Source organism: Neopelma chrysocephalum, unplaced genomic scaffold, assembly GCF_003984885.1.
Source record: "Neopelma chrysocephalum unplaced genomic scaffold, ASM398488v2 Primary Assembly neopelma1_24, whole genome shotgun sequence".
In the NCBI taxonomy this organism is placed as follows: Eukaryota; Metazoa; Chordata; class Aves; order Passeriformes; family Pipridae; genus Neopelma; species Neopelma chrysocephalum.
Window position 1 is genome coordinate 41,629,825 of NW_020897693.1, and position 19,782 is coordinate 41,649,606.

Below are 19,782 nucleotides of genomic sequence, written 5' to 3' on the forward strand. Positions count from 1 at the left end.
CCACATTAGATCACCTGTCTGCACACATGCACAATGACTCAGTAGATAACATTTCTGAGTTCAAGTCAATGTGTCCATTCAATACATATTTGCAGCTGATATTCTTACTATCTCTATTACACCAGGTGCACAGAGTGAATTTGCAAGTGGTAACAACCTGTGCGAGAAACTTCTCTAACCTCTCATCCATCAAGATGATTCACAGCAACAACATCGTACCTCATTTGTTTCTCACTGGTGGAAAGAAACACTCTTCCTCCTCCTGTGTAGACTGTTGGCTTTATATAATCTACAACATCTCACTGGCAAGAACTGTGCTGTTCCTATAGTGTTCTCTTCCAATATTAATTGATTCCCACAGAAAACCTCACAAGATGAACAGGTATTTATCAGCCTATTTTAGAAGTGTGGAAAGCCAGAGTTTATCTTCTTAGCACATAACTGACCTCGATTACTGGAAACTACATGAAACCTCTCTTCTGCAAAGCTCTGCACTGTCAGCCCATGGACTAGCACACAACCCATATAACTCCTGTGGTGTTGCATTACGCTGGTTCACTGTGATGTCTCATGGTTTTTAACATGCATGAATAGAGCTCCAAGAATTCGCTTGCAGGGTGCACTTGCTCTTTGTCATCTAGCACAGACCTGCCGTGTCTGGCAGTAACATGGGAACAATACTTGATATCATAATTTCCAAATAGCATTCCTCATTATAAATGCAGAGCTGTCTTGAAGGCAAAACTAAACATTTGCACCAGTATTTTTTACTGACAATGTCCTTAAGGAATTCAGTCTCAAAAAGCATAGTGATTGTCTGCCTTTTTCTCACTCAGAAAAAGTAATTCTGGACACATTTCTTCAGGTTATGGGTCTCTCATGGCAGCTTCACCAAAGGTTAATTATGTTCTGACCTGCTGACAGCCAGGGAGCACAACTTCCAGCCATCATCTCTGTTCAAGTTTAACAAACCATGCTGGCAAAGCAGGGTTCAAGTGATGAGCTGGTCAAGGCAGCTGCTAGTGCAGAGGCCATGTAGAGCTGTGGGACACCACAAGGAGGTTAACAGCACCTTGGCTTAACTACAGCATCTTCTCACATGAGAAATGAGGAGTCCACCAGCCTTGGCTGGCACGAAACCCAAACTCCAGCCTGCACCTTCAGCTGTCCCTGTTAACCAGCACTTGAAATTTTTGAACAGCCATCTTATGAAGAAAAGCAGGTTTCTGGTCAGTGTTTTGGTTCTGGTGTCAACTCTGCAGTGAAAATATATCTACAGAAAATGAAGCGGTTTACCAAAAGCCAAAGAAGGAGTAATTTATAAAACAGGCAACAATTTATTTCTAGACCTATGCTTCATCTTTTAGACAGACTGTACTGTAAGCAGGTACTTATTTTATGCTTCCCTTGACATTATTGACCATAAGCAGTTACAAGACAGTTCCACTGTGATCATAAATACAATTTGGATCATTCCAGAGAACTCAGCAACTCCAAAAGTTGCTACTACTACCTATGTAAAGTACCATGCAAGACTTCAGGCTTTTTTCCAGGGGTCCTCCTAGGCTCTCATCATAAGTTCCTGTGATAAAGTCAAGCCTATAACTGGATTTTAGTCTAATTTTTGCTCAGAAAATGGAATTCTGGCAGGAGGCTCAGGTGTATCTGCATGGTATGAAAGATCAAAGAAAGATTCACCAAGGAAACAAAGTCCAAGCCTGATCGGACATGAACGGAAAGGTTCATGCATTTCAGGCTGCAGTTGCAGAGGAACTCCTGACAGAAACATCAGCAAGGAAGATTGAGTCTCAAATTCATTAACTAATCCAGAAATTCATTAACTAATCCAGAAATTCATAAATTAATCCAGTCCCCAAGTGTTCTTGGGAATGACAGCAAAAATTTATAGCAGTTGCTCTGGCAAATAACAGGACTGTCTTGTTGGCTTGTGAAATAATCCAAGGTGAGGCCTGACTGAAAAATCTCACTGCATTTTTAAAAGAAAGTGCTGATCAGTTAAGATTTCAGCCATAGCCATTCTGCTAGTCTAGACTAACATTTTACTTCAGGGTCTTCAGCTCTCAGAGACATTTCAGCAACACAGCACATATTTCAGGAGCAGCTGGGAAACCTGGACTCATGACCATGTTGCTAACAAAGGAAGTTGAGAATTAAAAGAGCCAGCAGCAAGGGCTGGATTCTCAAAACTAAGCTGCAGTAAGAAGGAAGGCAGGAAGCACAAATGGAAAAGAATTAAAACAGGACTCAACTCACCTAAATTTAGAGGAAGCTAGTCTCATAGGTAATGCACTCCTTCCAGGAATATACAACCATTTTAACTGCAATTGCCTTACAGGAAGGCAGATAAGCTCTACCAGCACTGTTCTCCCCACAGATCCCACTATGTTATTACAACTGAAGATGCCTGGAAACCGTCTCTATTTGTTGCTCCTTCCCCTCAAGGAAAGAAGCCAGCTGCTCCATCTGAAGAACTAACCCACTTCTCATCTGTACCACATACATGTTGGAAAAGTAACACTGTGGGATGGAAACACTTACTTAGTGTGACCTCTCACCAAAGGAGAAACTGAAGGAGATTCCTTGGAGACAGAGCTGACTGGAGACTACAAACTGCTAGACACAAGGTGATAGAAGCTAGAAAGTGCTAAAAATAATTTCCGTATCAGGAAGTTCAAGTCATATTTAACTTCATTTCAGATTTTTGAAAAAATAATGGTTCAATTAAACATGAGGGAGAGGCAGGGAAGAAAAGTTGTTTGTGCACAGACCTCATTCAGCCTACTACAGGATTGGAAATCACCAGCCAAACCAGCATGGGGGGACTGGAAGCAGGGGGATAATACTGCAAAGTTTTTTAACTTACCTCATGAGAATTGGTTCCATGGGCCACTCTGGTTTTACAAACTGGGTAAATAAAAAAGAAAAAACAATTCACCACTGAAACAGGACACACAAACCCCTTATAATCCTGTTCCCACCCACACATGCAAACACTGTAGTTCACTAGACCAAGGCATTGACTGTACCAGACACCAGTGACAGTCTCTGCTTGAACAGTGTCCTCAACCATTGCAAAGCTTGGTTTGCTCCAAGCCCTATTCTCTCAACTCCTCCCTGTAACTAAGGTGCAAGCACAGATCATTATTAGGACTGGACAGAGTTGCAAAGCATCAGCTAAGAAGTTAGTATCAGTATGGGATTGCCATCCTGCCTACTCAGAGAGCATCTTCACAAGTATGTGATTTTCTTCTGAGGCTGGAGCTACTTTACAGGTACCACAAAACGCTACTGTCCTGAAAACAAAGGAATTTGGACACAGTGAAAAAAAACTTATTTTCCTACCTCCCTGTTTTTGGAGAAGAGTAGGAAACCTAATGACCTCTATCAAACTAAGATACAAGTTATTTTTCACAGGAAACCACAGAGGAGGACAAAAAAAGGTAGAGAGTCCAGCAGTTCTTCTTTTTCCTTCACATTTCTTATCTGCTCTGTATATCCTGGTTCTCACCTCCATCCTAAGTAAGAGGAGGAGTAAAACCAGTAAGACAAAAGAAACAAAATGCTCCTTCTGCTAAGAAACCAGAGAACAGCTGAAGAGCCTGGAACCCACATGATCACTAGAGCTGATGTTACTTATGTGTTAAGCAAAAGAGATGAAAACTTGCAAGTAGTGAGGGGGTGGATAGGATGAGGCTTCTTTGGAGGTTGTTGGAAGAATCAAATTGCCAGGCAAGAGGACAGGCAGCTATGAAAGGCAGATGACCTGCACTAGAATCCAAAATAAGTTGGTAACTTGAGATTTTGCAAAGTGGTATACGATGTCTCACAGACACATGCTCTGGAGAACCAGAGTGCTTTTAAGAAAAAATAAAAAAAGAGAGAGGAAGAAGAAAAAGTACTCCCAGAGTACCAAGTTGTATAAATTTTAAGTACTATTTTTTAATTTCATCATCATTTATAGAGGTTGATTCAGACCTTCTGGATATATGGGCTATGCTGCTGACTACTGAGGACCAGTCAGCCTGTATTGAGAGCACAACGTGAAGAGGGGGTCAAAGTCGTTCAGTGGGCTTTAAATTACTGCTTCTCAATCTAGCTTCAGGAGACCTGCCTCATTTGGGAGAGCGACGGCAGGGAGGGCAAAACATGCTTTTTCCACGCAACTTTACCTCTGAACCTTACAAATGAGGCAAGCACCAAGGGAACAAACACCGACTAACCGATTCTGCTCACTTTATACTGCAAGGAATCAAATAAAGGAACGAATTAAAGCACAAGCCCCACAATGAAACTTGCTACAAAGCACAAACAGTTCATAGCAGCTGTTTGAGGCTGTGGGCCCTTAGAGTCTTTTACATATGGTAGTTTTTTACCCTTTTTCTTCTACTCTCTATGATTATATTTGTAGTCTGGATCAGGGAAAGGGAGAGGTGGGTGAAAAAAGAGGACAATCAGCAAGGCAGTGATTTTCTTAAGAAAAACAATGAATGCAGCTGGCAGGAGAAACACCTTGCACAAGTTCAAGGCAAGAGGCTAACTTTGTTAGAACTATTAGCATTTCCCAGGAATGCATGTTTACTTTAGTGAGGTGTTTAAAGTAAGGAACATCAATAAAAGGCAAAGTAAAAGCTGATAGGGAGAGGCTTTGTTCCACATTCCAAACGCTGCTTTAGAGCATTTATTTTAGGAAGGTTTTAACAACCCTGACACTTTTGGCAGTGAAACCCACACTCCTACAATGTTGGCTATGCCTTGGGTGATGCATGTGCAATATTCAGAACCTACTAGAAGCACCACAAAAAAGCCCATGTACATACTGAATGGGAATGCCAGTCCATTCTTCTCTATAAGCTCCAAGGTATCTTCTCCACAGGCACTTGTCAGCTCCATAAAGGGTGGTGAACAGATCCTCTCATCTGCAAGACAAAAAAAGGACTCAAATGGAGATGAGGGGTTTAAGTTCTCAGCTGCATCATGAACAGCTCTCTCCATACTGTTTCTTGATAGTCCACTTTAACAGCTGAAATTAAAGCACCAGAAAGATTATAAGCCAAGACTGAATTTGGGTTTCTTGAAACATTTCAGAAGATGAAAGGCCCAATTTTCAGATAGTCTAAATGGAAATATAAAGCCAGTATTTTCAGTCAGGCAGCAAAAATGATCACCTGCTTAGGAACATGCAGTTGCACAAGACTTAGCCAGTCAGGTGAAAAGCAATTGGGATCTTGGCTCTTAACTTTATGCCTTCAATCATAATTTTCTAAAACATTTTACAAAAAACTGAATGGTCATCAATTGTGACTGGAACAGGCAGTCTCACAAAGCCATCATTACTGTAGGGCTCCTCAGGTGGCAGATTCCAGTGTGGATTTACTTTAGACAAGGTGCCAGTCATGTAATACATACTGCTGTTCATTGGGACCTCTCTGCCACAAAAGCAGTGCTCATTTGGTCTGGCAAAGCCACTCAGAGCATCACTGAGGCACCAAGACACCATGTCAAGACTGCTCAGTGTGGTCTGGTTAAAGAGAAAGAACACAGGAACCATGGTAAAATTGAACAGAGCAGGTCTGCTGCAAAGTGTTTCTGCTGATGTTGCGCTGTTCACATGGGGTTGTGGGAAGGCTGGGGTCAAAACCAAGCCCTCTTAGTGACTCAGTAGGTTGACTTGCTCTAGGATTCACCTCCTGTTCACTGTAAGAATACTTAGATTCCCCTAGGAATGCAGCAGGAAAGGGAGAAACCACTGTAAGACTCACAGCACTTGAGCATAAATTGCTCAAGAGGGTTGGGTTTGAATTTCAAGTGCAAAGAGAACCTTGGCTTCAGCCACGGCTCCAGGACAGGTCAGGAGGCCCAAGGATTTTCAGACAAAAGCTGTGCACACATTGACAAAATCCAAATCAAGAACATCACCCACGTACAAGCAACTATCCAATTTACCTCCTCAGGGAGCATTTATGGAGTTTTAGCTGTGACCAGGTTAACTTTGGAGCCATTAAGGAGTTGTGACTTGAGTTAGCTGCACAGTACTGAATGTAATTCAGAATGGGTCTGCCATGACTTGCTTTTAAGACTTATTTCAAGAGAAACACTGTGACACTTTCCTCCAAGAAGCAACTGGAGATGAGCACAAATGATGGGAGCAACTGTATCTGGCAAACTCAAGTCACAGGTTTATACCAACCAGCAACTTGTCTTAAAAATAAGCAAAATATGACTGTTATTACCATTCACATCTAACCTAGTGAACACAGAGAATCCAAACAGGTGGAGCCCATTCTGTCCAGATGGTGCAGAAACTGAAAAGTACATGTGAACTAAAATCCCAGCAAAGGTAACTATATACTCTGAGAGAGCCATGCATTCAGAAATCGCTTCATAAACATTGCTTAGATTAATGCTTTTCATTTCATTATAAGTATATATATAAAGAAAATTGAATCATCTCTGAAAATTACAGAGATGCAAAACTCTCTATATTTTGGTATACATATCTCTACATCCTTAAGGTTTTGAGAATATCTGAGAACTCTGACCATTAGCAGTGCTGTTGCTAACAAGAAGTTTTCTGAGCAAAGAAAAGGCTATTTTCATACATCCTAAAAGGAGCAGAAAGATTGATGCTTTGAGGTCAACCTCTACAAAGCTAAACAAAACATCCCAGACTTCAAAGCTTTCGGTTTGCTGCTATGAAAACAGAAAGCAGCATCCAAAAGTGACAGGTACTGTAATATTTACAAGCCTTTGCCAGACCGAAAGTTCCTTAGTTGGATGAATTTAAGGAATAAGATTTAGATTACAGATACTTGGGAACAACTTTGGCTTGGCAGCTCTCCCACCCACATGCTTAAGACTCACAAATAACTTTGCCTTCAGAGTGCAGATGCAGAGGGACGTATGGTTCCATCTCACTTCCCTCCGTTTCTCTCCCATGCAAACAGGAACAGGAGACAGGGAGGATTCAGTTTTCCTGCTGATTACATGACACTTGCATGGGGAGATGAAGGAAGGGGCAAACAGTAATACCTTTGACATTGTACTTAGAAAAGACCATGTGGATCAACAAAAAGTAGCAGAGAAGACTCTTAGGATCTCAAAGTGCTCCCGCTGATGTTGCACAGCATTGGCATTTTCTCCACCAAGAAGGCAATTCTGTCCCACTGAAACCTCTAAAACAGAGCATTAATTCATAGCCAGACCTGCGGACAAACGAACCCTTGCTCAACATAAGATTTCAGTACAGCCTACAGCTAGAAAACTGCTGCTCTGAGTTTAATTGCACACACTGAAATTCTGAAGATAGCTGTAGGTTTAAAAAAAAAGAGTCCTCCAGCTGCTAGCAATCATCCTCTCCTCCTTCCCAGGGTGGCAAACACATGCTACAGCTTTCTCTCATCACCAAGCTCCTGCTATCAGACTGACAGGAGACTCTGCACACCTTCTCTGCACTGAGGTCTAGGACAGATCTAATTCAATGGCTGAGGGTCAATTCAGTACTAATTTACATCAGCACTGAACTACACCATATGATCCACATGGCACAAATGAACACCCAGTGGTACACCAAACCCTCCCCTCTCCTCCCACCAAACTAAACTGCTTTAATGTGAAATTACTGAGCTGTGGTCAGGTACTGGACCCTTGGCACTGTCACTGCTTCTTCACAAACCAGCTGTGACAAGACACCATGGAAAATCTTTGCTAAAAAGAAGGACAGTAAATATATGCAAACAAATAAACATAACAGTCTAGAGGTGAGAAGGGTGACATGATTCTGGCTCCACCTAACTCTAACCCTGTTGATGCTACAGCCTAATCCTCTAGTCTAAAACCAAGCAATATTCTCATTTGCACCTGAGAGCTGTAGTGTGGACAAAGCACTTTTGTAAAAGCAGTCTGAGAACTACTATAGCATGAGGCCACAGCCATGCCACACCTCCCATGGAGCTGCACTGGCCATGTATTGCAGAAGTAACTCTGTATGTGTCAGAACACAGACCTGATACAACGCAGAACCTACGCAAGGAGCTGATGCTGTTGCTCTTCAACCATCAATACTCAGTTCTTTGTTGCGCACTGAGATGCTACTGACTGGAAGATTCTTCTTCTAAAACAGCAAGTTTGGAAAAGACTCTGCCTCATCCTCCATCCTTGGCTATGTACAAGTGACCTTAAATCCCAAAGGATTATTACAAATGCAATTTTTATGCTTTTCACATTGGATCTGAAATTAAAACTCAGGCACTTCCTCCCTCCTTTTGGGTGCATACACTGTATCACATAATAAAAAGATAACCACAGTTATTACTCCTATCATCATGCAGAGTATGCTGAACTGAAGATATCAGCAGGAAAAATCTGTTTGTAAGTCAAAAGACTGCTGTGAATTAAGAGGCTGTACAGTGCTATATTGCACACTTAGAGAATGGTATTTCTTTCTTTTCTAACTGCCTGGTTGTCTCTGAGAGTCCTGCCTTTGAAATATGGCCAGGACTCCAGGTGGACCTTGTCAGGTCCAGAACTGCCAACCTAACAGCAACAAGGAAAGATTCCTTCAGATCAGGAGAGGGTTCAGCTCTCATTTCAGACAACTACCAAGAGTATCTGTAGCACTTTTGTTGTTAGAAACAACATACTGTAATTAAATTTAAAAGTCAAAATTCTGTCACTCTGTTCCTCCCCCGTCCTTGTCCTCATTTTTATTGTATGCCTTGGCACAAACTTTGTGGTGTCTGCTTTCCATATTTTCCTTCAAATATGCTCCCTTTTCTTCTCACAGGGAGCTCTCTCTCTCCTCTTTCTTACTTCCTGTATTTTTTCTCACCTCCATCCCCATTTCTCACCTGTGCCGTTCTTTTTTTCAACTGTTATTTCAGTTCTTCCACTGCTACCTACACTTTATCCCTCCCTCATCCTTGAATGGAGATCATGGCTGGGATCACGTTCATTGCAAAGGCAGGGGGAGCGTTACCAGTGGGACCCCTGAAAACAGCAAGGCAGCACTAACAGGTCACAGGTGACTGGCAGCAATTACAGCACCAGGGCAGTCAGCTCTGGCATGTCCTGCTGTGGGGTGAGCTTTGTCAGAGCACTGTTCCATTCCCACACAGGAACAACGCTATTAAGAAGGTGGAAAACTTGACTGATGAAGGCCAGTTTACAGAGGGAGTAACACAGGTAACCAACAACAGAGAGGTAAAAGAGCACTCAAACCAAGGAGTCAGTGCCATGAGGGGATTACTCCAGGTGAAGTTCAACAACAGTGACAGGAGCAATGGGATGTGAAGACAGGGAAGATGCAGACTAAAAACTGGCTTGGAAAAGAGAGTTTTCTAGCAGTGAGAATTGGTGTAAATCTTTATACTCCAGACTTGCTTCAGTAAGAGATGCTGAGTAGTGCTTCTCTACTCAGGGCCTGTGCACCACTGGTGGCCTGCAGACAGAATGCCAAACAGTCACAGGATATCCAAACCCCCAAAAGGAAGAAGGCACAAGAAACCACGCACTCAACACACACTCTGACTTGGCAGGCAGGCAAAACAGATAGAAGAAAAATAAGAGTAATACATGGCTGATCCCAGTTAAACCAAATCTTGATAGTAAAAATGTACAAGACAGTCTCTGGATGGTTTTTGATGAGGGTAGATAATCCTTGTACTGTAGAAGTTTGAGAAGTACTGACACAGAGGGCAGCTGTGGATGCCCATGGGGAAAAAAACAAACCATAAGAATAGAAGAACCATATAATAGTGTCTTATTTAGATTTCTTTGGTCCTTGTGATTTTGGACCAGTAAGAAAACAAATAATAGACTGCAAATCCAATGCTCTGCATTCATAGATCAACAAACTGTATTTCCTTCTCTTCAGAAAAGAAGCTGAAAGAGAATTCATGGCCATCTGTGAGACTAGCTCAAAACCTGTGGCTAGGAAAAAAAAACAAACTGTGAGGAGGCCACTGCCGAATTAACTTCAGATTTACAGTCTCAACATGTCTCCTACCTCATAATTCACATCCTTCAGTACCTAACCTAGGGATTAGGAAGCGCAGTAGAGAGGCTGAAAAACAAGTATTTATTCCCAGCACCACCAACCTCTTGCCACGAGACCATGACACAGTCACCAAACACATTCCAGGTCTGAGCTCCCATTTGTAAAGTGGGGAGAAGGCTTCACCTTCTCTTGGCGAGGCAGGGCTTTATGGAGCTGGTTTAAGGAGTTTCAGGAAAAAGACTTTTTGATGCTACTGGGGTCATTACAACAGCTGAACAAACTACCTGTTGGAGGCTTCAGTCTGAGCATCAGCAACCAAAATCCTGAGAGTGCTACTGGAAAAACATAAACACATATTCTTTAGTGTTTAAAGAAAATCGTATCTTTTGGCCAGGCTCAGTACTCTGTCATTAGCAGTGCCTTATTCTGTGTTTATACACAGGAGGACCAAAAGAGGGACATGCTGAGGACAAGGGAAAGGTAAAAGAAGTTAGTACAGCAAATTTGTGAAACAGGAAGATGCAGTTTGTCAAAGGAGCACAAGAGGAGGCCTTGAGTCCCCCAGGTGTGCAGCAGACTTGGAACGCCTAGATCCCTTAATCCTGTTTAGCAATTCCAAATGGAGCACAGCTTGTGCCTGAGTTGCTCTCTGTGGCCAGAAAGGTTGCCAGGGTTATTTCTGAAGAAACTGGGTACACGACCTCCACATCACACAATGTGTTACGCAGAGAAATGACAAAGATGCTTCTAGAAAGTGCTGGTCTCTGGTGTAAAAACCCTCAGGCAGAAAAACATCCATGTCAAAATCAGGACTGGCTCAGGCCAGTTATCATCCAACTGTTCACAGAGCAAATGTTAAGCCTTAAACTATCAGAAAGACTTACAGCAGACCATAACAAATTCTAAACTTCCTACTTTGTTGAGAAAAGCCACTCCTTAATAGAATAGTTGGCTCTGTGATTTGAAAACATTTAAGACTCTTTAAAAATAAATATATTTTCAGTAAACTGTGATTCCACCAGCTTGCACCGCAGTACTCTGTTCCTGTGGGGATAGAAAGGATACACAGCCAGGGCAATGTCTTTTTCTCCTAATGTAATAAAGGGAGGAAATCTTAACTCACCCCTGCCTTCTAAGTTCATTTTCAACCAAAAAATCCAACCAACCACACAGAGAAGCTGGCAGGGTTTTTTTTAAGCATGCAGCTGAATCTTACCTCAAAGGTATCTTAAACCACTACAGATTTTTGCCCTTTGGCATCCCTTTAATCATCTCTGTAAACTTATAGCTTTGGACTGTCACTTCTGCTAGGGTCAAAATTTAGTATGTCCCAGAGTCAGTCAAGCTAAGCCAACCCCAACTTCACAGCATTCCAGCCCCTATGAACTGGAAGAAAACCTTCTTCACTCCTTTCTGTAGCAGGTAATTTTGCACTTCTGAGCTGTACTAAAAATACTCTCAAGTTGTTTTCCCCTCCCCTCAGAAATGTGTGTGCATGAGGAATATTGACAGATCAGATTTAGTTCAAACATACGTTGATCTGTACTCATCACTGAATAATCAATGCAATCTGAATATCTGTATGCTTTCATCTTACTCTTAAGTCTGTGGGGGAAAAATTCCAGTTCTCATGATAAAGCAGCTGTATTTTGGGAGCAGCACATTTGGCAGCACATTCCAAAGACACAAGAGGGCAGAGTAGACTCAGCTTTAAGGGCACAATTTCAAGCTTACCCTAGCATGACATCCAAGGAAATATGCACCAAATATCTATCTATGTTAAATGGAACATCTGCCAAGCAACAGTCTTGCTTTTAAATAAAGTAGTGATTTTGAAGCATTTGGGCAGCGAGTGAGAAAATCTCACAACTGAATATATAAGAGAAATTACTCAAAAAAATTCCCAATAACATGCCATTTCCTTGCAATTTAGGAGTGCTAATTATGGTTTTTGAACATGATGAAATCAGCTTAAATTGAACAGAAAGTATAACATATAAAGAAGAAATAAATAGAAAAGTCATAGTAAAGCCAACCTGATGGAGTTATTTCCCTCAGATGAACTCTTCTTCAGAGACAACCATTTCACAAAACTACAATCTGTACAGAATCCTTCTGTACCTTTTGGATCTAGACTTTCATTAGTGAGCAGAATGCTACTTTCTGAAGGGAATTCACCTCATCTCTTGGGTGCTCAGGCTGAAAGAAGCGGGTTTTGCAAACAAGCATTCAGCTCATTTGTGAGGTGATGGAGCCTCACAGGTACCTGTCAGTAGAGGAGCACAGCTGCAGACCTGCCTTCAGTTAAAATAGACCTGTGGTGAAACACAGTCATTGACAGAGAAAATAAAGTGAGCTCACGGCAATGTAACAAGTCAAGAGGTGAAAAATTATCTCGTTCAGGAGACAGAGTAAAGGCCGGGACATGTGTGTTCATCCTCAAATAGCCCCATTTTTCAGCAGGTAAGAGCAGCTACCCACCACCTTGCAAATGCAAGGGACAGGAAGCTTTTCAGCTGAAGTTAAAAAACCAAGCACACCTCACCACAGAAAAAGGAGGCAAATGGACCAGCTTTCCAGAAGAAGGAAATAAACCTTCTGGTGTTTCTTAAACTCTGTGTGGAGAAGGTTAGGCAAAACTTTCTTATAAGTAATGATGAAGGGTGGAGAAAACCTGCTACAACAGCTTTTGTTGAAACACTAACATTTATTCCTTAGAATATTGAAGCTGTACCAAAACTTGGGAACTCATTTTACAGGCAGGAGTGTTTCCAGCGTTACAGGAAGAAAGAAAGTAATTTTCCTCATCAAGGAAAAAAATGAAAGGGATTGTTTGGCAAACTCAAAGAAACCTTTTCTGCATTTTTACCCCAATAATGTTCTGCTCAGAACCCTGGCATTGAAAGTATTGTTATCTGTGAAACCCCAAAGGCATTTCCAAAAGAGAGACAATGAAAAATCTACTCTGCATGTCTGCTCTATATTAAAATGCAAATGTCAGAGTCAGTGTGAATACCTGAATCCCTATTAAAACCAACTCATCTGTCTAAACAGTAATTTGTATATACAATATATATTTGTATATACAATATATATTTGTATATACAATATATATTTGTATATTGTTTCAAATGCTTATCTATGTATGTTGAATATAGGAATTATAGTTAGCACTGCCATTCTCAAGTGACAGAAGTCCCCAGTTTTAGTACTCTTACCAACATGGACAACTCTATTATGTAGAATGATAAACGAGTCTCAGAACCAAGAGCCAGTGTCCAAATACGACTCCTTTCTGTGTAATACAAAAGGTATATAATGGTCCAGATGCTGCATTTTTCATGTTTTCTCTCCCAAATACTGAGCTAAGAAACTACTTAGACTAGTACAAAACAATTTCCAAGCTAAACTTCCACTTGCAAACTACACATGTCCAGGATAGGAGCCGATGGGATGTTGGTTTTGCATCCCCCTGGTCTAGATGAGAGATAAGAAAAGATAGTGGTGTGCACTTCACTGTATACACACACAGAGCTTGAAAATGGTCAGGGACCACCAGATTTGGAGAAAATATGTTGTTATACACTATGTGCTGGAGCTTGAACAAGATATGAGCACCAGGGCCCTCGTACTTAAACAGATACGTAGCACCAAAGTTCCTCACAACCACCTAATGCACACAAAAAACTGCCACCAGTTTGTTCCATACAGTGGGATGCTAATCATTCCCAGGAATCTGAGGTAAGCTGTGAAGGCCCAATGCTGAACTCCTTACTGAATTTATTTGCACGTAACTCTTAAATCAGTTACTTCCTCTCAGTTGAAGAATCAGTCTTTCCTTCTATTATACACAGGACATTGTCTAATAAAATAGAAAAACACTAGAGAGTACATTCATGGCAGGGGGTACGATGACAGACATGACACAGGCAGCGTTTTCTTGTGCATGACAGAGTTCATTTGAAGATATTAGAGTACCCAGAAGAGTAGAGCCCACTGAAGCTCTTGATATCTCTAATCTAAGAGGGTTGATGGCCCTTAACCAGATCAGTTTAATGAGCTTTTGAAAGCTAAATCCCGGGAGAGACTGCACAACGCATGTCCCATGCTTTCAGTAAATACCACTTCCAATCTATACATGCTGGGTCGGAGGCAAAGCAGCAGCCCACAAGGAGTTCAAAATAGTGACAAAATTCCCTCTGAGGTAGAGAGGTATCCCAGGGACACACTGGAGGTGCCTCTGACTGTATCAGCTGTGCCTAGATCAAGCCTCCCTAGTACAGCAGGACTCCTGTAGCACCTGTGCCCCAGCTTGAGCCAGGGAGGAATACGGCTTTTGGCTCCTGTTCCAAACCATACCAGCAATGATAGAGGAAATGTGAATAACTACCTGCCTTTTATGACTTTACTAACTCACATTTATGTGGAGACAAAGTGAAGTGTAAGAGTTTACATGTAGATCTATAAAATACAGCAAGATCCTGGGATAACACTGAATAATAGGAGAGGCACATCACTGCCACTGCACAGCTGAGCAGGGCTGATAGCAAACCCTATGGCTGGGCATCTCCCATCGGCTATGCTGGAGAGCCACCCTCGTCTGTGAGGTCAAGAGGATTTGCCAGAGACTTGGTGATCGCTGATTTCATTTGAATTTCATTATGCAAAGCACCCACCCAGAACACAACTATACAACAGCCATATGCTTCTTCCTGTGCCATGGATGAAACGTAAGAACATGGCACTTCAGTAATGACATTGGAAAGAACTGTTTACAGATACCTAAGCAGAGACTTCAATATCAGCTTAATAACATAAGCAAATTATCATGGTCCCCAAATTTACATGTAACATGGGAAACAAGAAGCTAATGTTCTGCCCTAACACTGTCTTTGCACAGGTAAACAATCTTCTCCAACACATGTGGGACTTTTGCCTTCTACACTGCTCACCATTCAGAGCTTGCACTTTGTGGTATGGAAGGAACAAACTCAATTGAACAGGGTTTTTTATTCAGAAACATTTTGTATTTTCAAATTAAGATCTTATAGAAGACTTGTAGACAATCCTGAAGCATTTAGGAAAAATGTAACTGAAACGCTCGTTCTGGTCTTGAAGGATTCTGTTCTGTACTTGTTTGAATGCCTTAACTGGAATAGGGTGCACCAACCAAGGCTGCTGCCCAACACAGAGACTGGTACAACTTGATCATTTTTCCAAAGTGAGGTGGACTGGGCCCACTCCAAAACCAATGAGAAGAAATAACTTCTGAGACAAACAAGCTATGTGTATTTTAAACACCAGAAAGAAAAAGAGCAAAGACCTATCTACGTGGGAAAGCTTTGTTGGTGTATGTTTTTCTGTTCTAATTATGTTAGTATAACTACAGCAAAGGAATGCACACACACCACTTTGTTTAAATTGGATTGGTTTCTGTTGTTAAAAAGTCTTTAGACAGCCCTGTACATCTCTTTCCCTAAACAACTGCAAAGCACTCTGGGTAAATATTCCATGGAACAGCATTCCCAGACTGAAACCCAATACTCATCAAACCTGTGCAATACCTGTGAGAAAATACTGGTAGGCAAGGACCTTACCCCCTACCTTACCCATTACCACAAAACTCTGTTAGTTTAGGAAGCTATTGGTTTAGGACACTATTTCCACGCTGCTGACAGGTTGCAAGGACGAAATCTTGTGCCCCAGGATTCTGTCTGGCATCATGAAGAAAAGGTAGTGCCTGCTGAATTGGAAGAAGCATGTGTCTCAGCTTGTTATTTCTGTGGATGTCATCCGATAAGATGCCACACTTCTAGCAGTATCCAGGACAAAGTGGTTTCTACTTCTGTCTTCTCTGGCACTATGACACTGAGTCTTTGGCCACATCTTTGGTGCAATCAGTGCCCTTCCCTGGTTTGACACTGAGCATGCCAAGCAGCTAGCAGCAGCCAGAAGCCACTTATTCCATGCAAACCTCAATGCTTCAAAGCAACAAGTCCAGCACTTGATCTCCTCCAATAACACTTGCGCAGGCAGGAGACGGCAATAAAGAGGCAGAGGGAGGAAGGACAACTCCACCAGAGGGGAGTCCCTGACTGATGTGCCAGCACACATGGCAGCACCATGAGCCAGGCACCCTGTGATAGCAGCCTCCTGAGTTTGGCTTTGAGCTCCAAGAAGCCATGTGCCAATGGATAACTGTGATAGAAAGGGGAATTCATCTCACCTAACTCCAGCCAACATGTTTCTGCAAGCTGTCTGTGCACCAGTGAAGCCAGTGGAAATGGGCACATTTGGACAGTGATTTACCTTATACATTCAGCCGTTTAAAATTAGTCACCTCTGGACATATCTCTACCCTCTGTTAGTAAAGTCCTAGTACTGCATACACATGTAAATTTTAGCTAGTGTGAGGTGCACTGAACTGTCTTTTGCTGCCAGACAATTACCTTCAAGAGAACTGTTGCTGCAAAGTAATCTTCCTGTTTTCCTGAAATGTGTATTCCTGTCTTGCAGGGAACAATGCTGACCTGTATAGTCTGAAAACACAAATATCTATCATTTTCTGGCCTCAGTTACTACACTGACTCCTAATTCATGAACCCAAGCATGACAGCAAGGGTGGAGGAGATGCCCACATGCAGAAACACCCCGAGGAGAAGCCGAGGAGAAGAGAGAACTTATGGCTGATTTCATAGAAGCCCATGGTTTGGGTTGGAAGGGACCTTAAAGATCATCTTGTTCCAACCCCTCTGCCATGGGCAGGGACACCTTCCACTACATCAGGTTGTTCAGAGCCCCATCCAACCTGACCTTGAACACTTCCAGTGATGGGGCATCCACAACTTCTCTGGGCAACCTGTTCCACTGCCTGACCTGATAGTGACTCAGAGATGAATCCTCTGGAAGATGCCTTGAGCCACACAGACGTATCCATTTAGAAAAGACTACCATACTTTGCAGCACTGAGTATCTGGCCAGTGAAGAGGAAAGTTCCCCTTGTGTTCAGTGTCAGCTCCCAGTATCCAACAGATCCTTTCCAAAAGGAAAAGTAACACCCTGTGTCTTCAGAAAATGCACTTCTTTGAGAAGTAAATAGTTGCAAAAACTTAAGAGTACTTGATGGGCACCTGCTGAGTGTTTTTCAACCCACTTTCTGGTGTGCAACAGTGCTGCAAAGATATGTCAAAATCCTATGCCCTACAATATGATACGTCCCACACAAAAGAATTTAAATGCTACTAACAGGGTAAGTAAAATCATGGGCTAAACTCTATTCTTAATTATGTTGTAATCAGAGAAGATTTAAGGACTACCCAGTCAGAAGAATGCCAGATTCATACCATACCAGTTGCAGGATCTGAACTCTGCTCTGTAGGTAGATTAGAACATTATGGAAAGAGCTGAACTCTTGGCTAATTTTCAAGAAGAGAAACATTGCTAAGCTCAACAAGCTAGACAGCTCTCAGCATGACCCATCATGGTTTGTATAAAACATCTTTGATTTAGTAGACATGCTATTTCCTTTTCGTCTGATCTATTTAATGACCTTTTTCCAGGCTTCGGGAATCTGGGTACTCATTTTCTTTTTGACAGACTGAAAATGCTGTAACAAAGTCAGGGCAACAGAAGACATTCAGAGACATAGTATTTTGAAAATGTGGAACATATCTGCAGGCCTGGAAAAGCTAAATACTTCAAGGACAATTAGTAGATTTCTGAGACATGCAGTCATGTCTTTCAGTCAAAACTTTACTAATCTGCTTCCTAGTAGATAAAAAGAATTAGCTTGTATTTGCGAAGATTACAAAAACCCTAAAACACAGAGTATATATTAAGATTAGACTTTTCAAGTAGATAAATGCAGATGAAAGACTGCTCATAGAAGATCCAGGCTGCTATCACTGATGTACATTTCATTTATACAAACCTCTTCAAATATACAAAGTTTCATGCAAAGATTCTTCCAGCATCCCCGGGCTATCCAATGGGAGTTTCATTTTACTGCCAAGGAAGCTGAAGCAGACCCTCAGTGAACTGACCAAAGCAACAGTGGGCTTCAGTGGCAGGCTCTGGCTCAGGATGTACCAGCAAATTTCCCATGCTTTCCTAAAGCACTTCTCATTTGGAGATCTTCCCCATTTTACAAAGGCAGCACTTGTCACCAACCCATTTTACAGCAGGGGAAATGTGAGAGACAAAACCCTAGAAGGGCTCATCAAGAGACAGCCTGTGGACGGGAGTGAAAAACCTCATCTTCTCTGCCTGACTTCGTCTGAACCAAGAATTTAACCAGTTCCTGAATCTGTCCCGAGTCACCAGCCACGTGCAATGCCACAGCATAACAATATTTGTTGAGGCATTTTAATTCAGAGAAAGGAAATATAGATACAAAAATATTGAAGTAAAAAAGTGCAGTGGAAAAGTTTATAAAAGCTACGAACAGCACATAGAGTATAAGCACTTCAGCTTATTTCAAGAATGCAGAATGTGATCCTAAATAATGTTAGGATTTACAAAGATACATAACACAGACACATAGCTGAAGCCTTATATGAGATTTCCTCATGTGTCTGGAAGCTCAAATCCCTGTCCATTTGTTTGGTTTCAACTTTGTGTTCTTGCATTGCTGTGATTACTAGTGATTGCTTTTTTCGTCTTTGTGCCCATGGATGATTTCATGCGAGTGCAAGCTGTGCTACTAGCACCATGTAGGTATCCAAATGTGCTTATTTCTGTAGAGTCTCTCAAACATGAGGATCTACATGTCAGCACTCAAAGCACTCCAGAAACAAGCAGGAGTTTTGTGCTGTACAAACACATCAGTTCTCTGGGGTGGGGAGGCTGCTCTTCCCAACTGGAACTCAAATTTGGAGAAGATTAGATTATGAAAACAGAGGACTTCTGAGACCATGAATGTGTCCTGACAAGAACATTTTAGCTTTCCTTCCTCTTCCCCGAGGCCAGCACTGGTGCCATTTGTTAGCAGAAACTCGAGTGCCATGTATTAATCAGCAAAGCAGAGCATATGCATCTTTTCTAGGTGATTTATTCACATTACCAGAGAAAAGGGCAACAGAAGACATTAGGCCACTGCAGAGAAGGTGCTGTCAAACTCAACACTTGTGCTAAAAAGCAGGAGTGATGTACCTTTGGTCTCACAGGGAACAGCCTTCAAAACCTGACAGCTTCTCTCTGAGATGCATGTGGAGGAGAATGTTATTTCTCAGAGCTGCTGAATTCAGCTCAGCAAGAAGGGGAAAGCACTCAGAAAGGAATGCTGTGTTTTGCCAAACAAGGACATGTTAGCACCCTACCAGGACACCAACTCAAGCAGTACCAGCATTTGTTTTGTTCCAGTAAGTCTGACTATTAGTCACATCTATGCACTGTCTGCAGCAGCCAAATGCTGTAGATAGACATATGAGACTTGTACAGGCAATTCCAGAAACACATTCATTCTGTGCCAAAATACAACATGCTGCCAGTTACAGAAGGGGATTCTCACTCCAAGAGCAGGGGTGATATTTTGTCTCCAAAAACGTACCAGGAGTCAGAGGTGACACAGGACCTGAGAACAGTCAGGAACGTACCATGGCTCAGTGTGACAACGTGCTTGTCCTTGGGAAACCCTTAGTTTTAGCAGAACAAGAGGAGGAAATGCCCTGAGGACTCCTTGCAATGTCTCCACAGGAAGTGACATTGCAAGTATCAATTACACTGCTGAACTGAGAAAGTGGGGAAAAAAAATAATCTGTGTTCAGAAC

At 42.0% G+C, this 19,782-nt stretch overlaps 1 protein-coding gene across 4 annotated transcripts in view; it reads right to left on the reverse strand.

The window, feature by feature from the left end:
• Positions 1-19,782, reverse strand: part of ITPK1 (inositol-tetrakisphosphate 1-kinase) — a 158,653-nt gene that overhangs the window by 17,454 nt on the left and 121,417 nt on the right. For all 4 annotated transcript variants that reach the window (XM_027673761.1, XM_027673754.1, XM_027673768.1 and 1 more), the window contains 2 exons: positions 4,839-4,937; positions 2,885-2,925 (listed from right to left, as the gene is read on the reverse strand). In XM_027673761.1, the coding sequence (XP_027529562.1) occupies positions 2,885-2,925; positions 4,839-4,937 (140 nt within the window). The remainder of the gene's footprint in view (positions 1-2,884; positions 2,926-4,838; positions 4,938-19,782) is intronic.